This window comes from Priapulus caudatus, unplaced genomic scaffold (assembly GCF_000485595.1).
Source record: "Priapulus caudatus unplaced genomic scaffold, Priapulus_caudatus-5.0.1 Scaffold1849, whole genome shotgun sequence".
Lineage (NCBI taxonomy): Eukaryota > Metazoa > Priapulida > Priapulimorpha > Priapulimorphida > Priapulidae > Priapulus > Priapulus caudatus.
Window position 1 is genome coordinate 37,093 of NW_014578910.1, and position 6,352 is coordinate 43,444.

At 41.9% G+C, this 6,352-nt stretch overlaps 1 protein-coding gene across 2 annotated transcripts in view; it reads right to left on the minus strand.

Annotated features, from left to right (window-relative positions):
- Window positions 1–5,503, minus strand: part of LOC106817749 (nuclear pore complex protein Nup160-like) — a 27,577-nt gene extending 22,074 nt beyond the window's left edge. For both annotated transcript variants that reach the window (XM_014822444.1, XM_014822443.1), the window contains exons 1-2: window positions 5,410–5,503; window positions 457–568 (exon numbers count right to left, since the gene is read on the minus strand). In XM_014822444.1, the coding sequence (XP_014677930.1) occupies window positions 457–568; window positions 5,410–5,488 (191 nt within the window). In that variant the 5' untranslated portion in view covers window positions 5,489–5,503. The remainder of the gene's footprint in view (window positions 1–456; window positions 569–5,409) is intronic.
- Window positions 5,504–6,352: the final 849 nt, after the last annotated feature.

A 6,352-nucleotide genomic window follows, 5' to 3' on the forward strand; every position in this document is an offset into this window, starting at 1 on the left:
CCTGCGTGTACGTGCGTGTATCTGCGTGTACGTGCGTGTACCCGCGTGTACGTGCGTGTATCTGCGTGTACGTGCGTGTACCTGCGTGTACGTGCGTGTATCTACGTGTACGTGCGTGTACCCGCGTGTACGTGCGTGTATCTGCGTGTACGTGCGTGTACCTGCGTGTACGTGCGTGTATCTCCGTGTACGTGCGTGTACCCGCGTGTACGTGCGTGTATCTGCGTGTACGTGCGTGTACCTGCGTGTACGTGCGTGTATCTCCGTGTACGTGCGTGTACCCGCGTGTACGTGCGTGTATCTGCGTGTACGTGCGTGTACCCGCGTGTAGGCCTACGTGCGCGCCTGCCTGAGCAGCCATTGTTTACAAAATTGCCTAGCTTAGCCTCGTTTTCGTGTGTGACCCCAGGTCATGAATAATAATTAAGAAGGGTCTATACTATAGTGCTCACTCACCAGGTAATAAATTGGTTATTCAGAAATGAGCCAATGCTACAGCTATCTTTGTAGGCATACGATCCAGCACATTCTGGAAACTTCACATCTTGTAACAAACTCTGTGATGCTCCTGCAAACATAAATATATAGATATTACAAATTACACTTCATATATGATAAATATTTGAAGTTTAAATACAACCATACACAATCTACGCTGCAATCTAATCTACAATGTACATTTCTTGTGTTGTAGCTACCCAATCATCGACCTGATTTGCTTTTACAAGTCAGCAGCTGGCGAAATTTGTTCTATTCTTTGTTGTGATAGTTGACATGTTCATGATTTAGCTAAGAAATAATATATTTAATATTATTAATTTTTACTTAATTTAACTACGTGTGGTATTTATAAACGTTAGTTTCATAAAAAATAAGTCAGCCTGAACTTTTAACAAGAAAAAGAATGTTGTTGATGTGAAATGACCAATTTATCAAGGATTGGTAACCAAAAACTATGTGCTTTTAAATTTTTCACTGACTTAAAGCAGATCCATGACCAGGTTAGTGGGTTCTAGGTAAAATTATTCAATGGTCAATTTGGAAATCAGTTTTTTTTTGTTCAATGTTATTTATAAACGTGTTTTGAGCAAATTGCATTTGTATGGGATTTGTAAAGTTCCGGGGGGGGGGGGGACTCTACATCGACAATTTGGCAATCTTGAAATGCATGAAAATGACTTGTAAGTTGTAATCGTGGCATTTTGCACATCACCTCAACGTTTTACCAATATATCCAAACTAGTATTGGTAGCAATATCGCTACTAGTATTATTAAATGTAAGCAAGCAAGGTATATAATGAACAATAAGCATACATTTGTATACATGTAGACTAATAGATTGTGCCCTAGAAAAATATATAATCTAACGCAGGGTGCAAAATTAACGTGAGTCCGGAGTCAAATACTCCCTGATGCTGATTTACTGTCAGACTCCCTGATTCCTGATGTGACATATGCAGGAGTCCGTGTGACTCCCTGAAAATTCTGCTGTACTAACTAGTTCGTTCCAGAGTACGGCCTCGCGAAACTACCATGTTTTTTTCAGCAAATCTTTAATCTTGAACTTCAGACTACAGACTCCCTCATTTTGCTGCGGACTCCCTGTTTTTGAGGGCAGAGAGTCTGTTGGACTCCCTTGTTCAAAAGTTAATTTCTACCCCTGCTAACGCTATTCTATTGCTTAAGTTTTCTATAAACAAAAGTGAGGCATTTATGTGCAACAACGTTTTCATTTTTTTTGGTGTGACATTGAATTTCAAAGAAATAGGCAGTGGCTGCAGGTCCGACAGCCGTATCTCTAATTTACAAAGCTGGAGGTACGGCAGTCCATTTGCTTTCATACTTTGTGAACAAAGATGGCGGCGGATGGCGGCTGATTTCGAAATAACGCCTTGGGAAATAAATTCACGATTTGAGAGTTTTGATGAGCTAGAATTTATATAGTAGGCCTACTATTAGTAGTAGCAGGCCTCGAATTAAGTGACAAGAGGGGCAAGACAATTTTTTGGGGGCATGTGAGAAATTGCCTTGAATTTTCTCTAAAATGGATGGGCACCGAGGCAATTTTAAAAGGCATCAAGGCAACTCTCACAATTTGAGAAGGGCACCAAGGCACTTTTGTAAAATAAAGGGAAACTCATAACAAATTAATACATCAACCTCTGCTAATGGAAGAACAGTAACAGGGTTCAACGTTGACTTTTTATTTCACTAGACCATCGGGCTAGCAACTGAGGAAAACCACTAGCCCTGACCTAACTTTCACTAGCCCAGACCCAGACCATTGTTATGAAAAACTTTGTGTCATCGTATGAATTCTACTAAAATTTCTCTAAATTTACTGCATTTAGCAAGCTACACACCATACAGATTACAGCTGGCCATTTCTTGCGCGCAGCGTCGTTCCCGCTTTAAATCGGCGTGCGCGGCCGATGCTCCACGTGCAGCATAAATATTCGTCTACTCACGGGCATACACAGCCGCACGAATACTATCGATCGTCTACTGCCAGCGGTTGCAGCAAGCCACCGTTGACGCCGTATTGGTTTTTGCCGAAGAGCGTAAGAGCTGCGTATCCGGCCCTCCAGCCTCTGCTAGACAATGTGAACGCTCTGCGACAGAACAGTGCGGCCGCGAACCAGTCTAGCCAGAGGCGACGAGGCAAAATTACAGAAAAGAGCAAGCAGGTACGTCTTGGCGTCGTCGGCTTTGGATTTATCAGGCGCAGTACGGCCCGATTGATAGGGGCACCGACGCAATTTGCCTGTCGGGCCGTCGTGTGTAATCGAGGCCCGATAGTAAGTACTCGCTAGTATTTGGACGCTCCCCCGAAAACTGATGCTCTTACATGCGCATGCGCGCAGGCTATGTTCGTAAATGGTTCTAATTCGTAATCGATATCGGTTGCCGAATCGAAGTAACCGATGATCGGATTACAATCGAGTTACTCGGGGTGTGAATGCCCTGCCGTTGCGTAACGTCGTGCGCATATGTATGTGTGTGCATGTATGTATGTTGTTTAGCCAGCGTATATAAATCCCTATAGTGCTTCCTAGTGCCTTCTTAGCCCCTCAACAGAGTAAACTGCGGCGAATGTGCGGTGTTTCCAACTTAAAATAGCGATTAATATCTCTGATCTCCCATCAGTTTTCCAGTTTTCTTCTTCAAGTTTGTAAATTTATTTCGATGTTTTTTTTTTTTTTTTTTTTTTTTTCGATGAAACTAGATTATGAAATTTGATAACCAAGGCCTTGGCTTGAGCCACTGTTCAACCGATGCATCGTGACATCACTAGCGCAGGCGCCGCCTCTTGTTGTTCAGTCGGCGACATGCGCAGCATGCCGCAGTATAGTCACTGCGCGTCTCGCCCATTCAAAAACGGTCGCAATAAACAAAACATGGCGCCAACCTCGTCCCTCAAGGAAACATTTTGATTGAACAACTTCGTAGTAGTAAGTTAGTAAGACCTGTTATGTGTTGTCAGGTTACAAGCGCAAAACAAAAAGAAAACAACAAAGCATGGCTAATATTCTACGCCCCCCCCGCCCGTCGCCCAACAAATACAAACAAAAGAAAAAACAAGAAAAAACAAAAAGATCATCACGCATGCGACACTTAGGAAGTGTCCAGTTTCAGGCGAGCAATCCAAATACTACGCGTACAAGTAGTATACCTAGTATATACTTACTAGTAATACTACTACTATTAGTAGTAAGTAGTAGTAAAACCACTCGCCGATTAGAAAATGAACATGTATTTAGTAACTTTACATCAGATTCGCAAATATATTGCCTCAGACCCAAACAAATGCAAAAAAAGTCCTTCAGTCCAACGAACAAGGAGGCTGCCGTACTCAGTCCACTCACGAAAAAACATAGAAGTGTCTAAACAACCGGATTGCGTTTTTGGAGTCCTGAAAACTAAACAACCGGCTCAGACTCTTCTCTGATTGGCTAATTTTGTCACTTATTTATTTTATTTTTAGGCGACTCTCTAGACTCGTTAGTGGGAGCCACGATAAGGGTCGTCTGTCGTAACAGGTACTGTACAGATATGTGACCCCCGAGTAGTTTTCAGCTGTTTAGTATTATGTTTATATTTTTATATGAGTATGTTTAGGGTTAGGGTTTAGGCGTTAGAGTTAGGTTAGCGGTTAGGGTTAGGCGTGTAATGCGTTAGGTTACTGTTAGGTGTAGTACACTTCGTAGTACAAGTCTTACCGCTACACTTTGTGTATGCATATATGTACCTCGGGTACATATCTGTAGTACCTGTTACGACAACGACCCCTTGAGCGTTAGTGGAGTAGGCGAGGTACGGTCCGGCATATTAGATAGTACCAGGGTACGTTCCGGCAGTACCCTGGGGGACATAGACCCTCTCAGCGATAGTAAGGGACCGTGTTCGAACCCCATAGGATGTTTTTATTTTCCTCTGCTTTCTGTATTTCTTTGTATTTTATTTGTTTCTGCATTTATTTGTTCTGAACTTTTGTTTATGTTCGGAATTAAATATATTTCTTTATGTTTTGCATTAAAAATTGTCCTATTAATAGTATTATATATTTGTCCTGTTATGTTCGGAAACTGACCAATCAGAGAAGAGAGCCGGTTGATCAGTTTTCAGGACTCCGAAACCGGGTCCAGTCGTTTGTTTAAGCCTAGGACACACTGCGCGATTTTCTACGCTGGCCGCTTGCGATCGATAAATACGGTGCCGGGTCCGCGCGGTGTGTCCGGTCTCACGGCTGCGTATTTCGCTCGCGATCGCATACGCCCGGCTGATCGCTCGCATTCAACATGTTGAATATTTACGCGCGGTTTTCCATCGCTTGCGTACAGCGCATGCGCTTGCATGCGCTTGCACCAGCGTGCCCAACAATGAATCATCGTGCTCGAACGCGATTGTTTTTAGCAGCCAATCAAGTGTAGCAACGAAAGCTAGGAAAGCCGTTGGAGTGGTTTGACACCGTACAGTGTGTCCAGCTGTACGCGCAACTCGTACGGCGTTCTAAAATCGTGAGCGAACATATACGCTGCCGGGCAGCGTACAGAATCGATCGCTAGTGTGTCCTAGGCTTTAGACAACTAAGACACTGCCAAAGAGGCATCTAGACAACTCGGGAACTGGTTATATTACATAACAAAACACTTGCAATGCATTATGATTATCACTAGCAGTAGGCCTAACGGCCCTAGTCTAGTTAACATGTCCCAAAATACTTCATGTCTACAATACAATACACAATGGCACGGGTCATGTCTTCTAGACTAGCTCCGGCCTAATCGTCTACGATTTCTCGTTGAAAAACGACTATCGGACTAAGTTTAATAAACCACTATCTAATTAACACAAATCGTGAGGGTTTCTACTAAAACTTAGGCTAGTTTGCGTCGGTTAGAAATTACCTGTCGGGATTATAATTTCCTCCACGGGTTGTAAATTACGTTTAACTTGAGCAATTTCCCGAAAACACGTTTCAGCCATGTTCAAAATTTTATCGGGATTGCGCGCGGGTTCTATACACAGGCGCCATCTTCAGGTCATTTGACGTAACTTCTTAGAATCAAGAAAATTTTAATAACGAATTTACACGCAAATAAAAACATATACACACAGGCACTTGGAGCGTGTCAATAAAATATAATGCTAAATAAATACGAAATCTATTTACTACCAAACCAACGTGTGGCAGCGTGCGTGCGGTGGACATGTGTGTTGCAGAGGAGCATTTGCACGGAATTTACAGGAAATTGTCGGCAATAATAGGCGAAAGAGAGTAGAGCAGGGCCGTAGTGGCCTCCCGAAAAGTGCCACTGCAGACAGAAATATGTAGCCGATGCCGGGGGGTACTCCCCCAGAAAAATTTTGAAATGTAGAGCCTGGAAATGGCATTTCCTGCATTTTAAGGCTATGTTGAAAGCAACCAATTCTGATCATTTTAAAAGGTCAATTTGTAAATGTCAAAGAGGAATGTAGCTAAAGCTGATGTTTTGACTAAAGTATCTAAAATATATATTATGAGTATGATAACTAATAAAACATTATTTACAAAATTGTATATACTATCAGTACATAATTATGAAAAATAAGCCTATTTTCAATATGTATTTATACTTTCACTATGTACATCTGTATGTTTTGAAGTTTAAATTTGAATGGGTACATTGTCATATTAAATACACATTCCAAATCTTAGAGCACTGATATAACACCTCTAATTGATCAGTGTTAATAGTAATACCAGACAGTCCAGTCAGATAACTTGTCATTTTATTTTTGTATTATTCCAATTTTATCTTTTCTGCCTGGATGGCAACTTACAAATTCTGAAATTACATCCTGTTCATC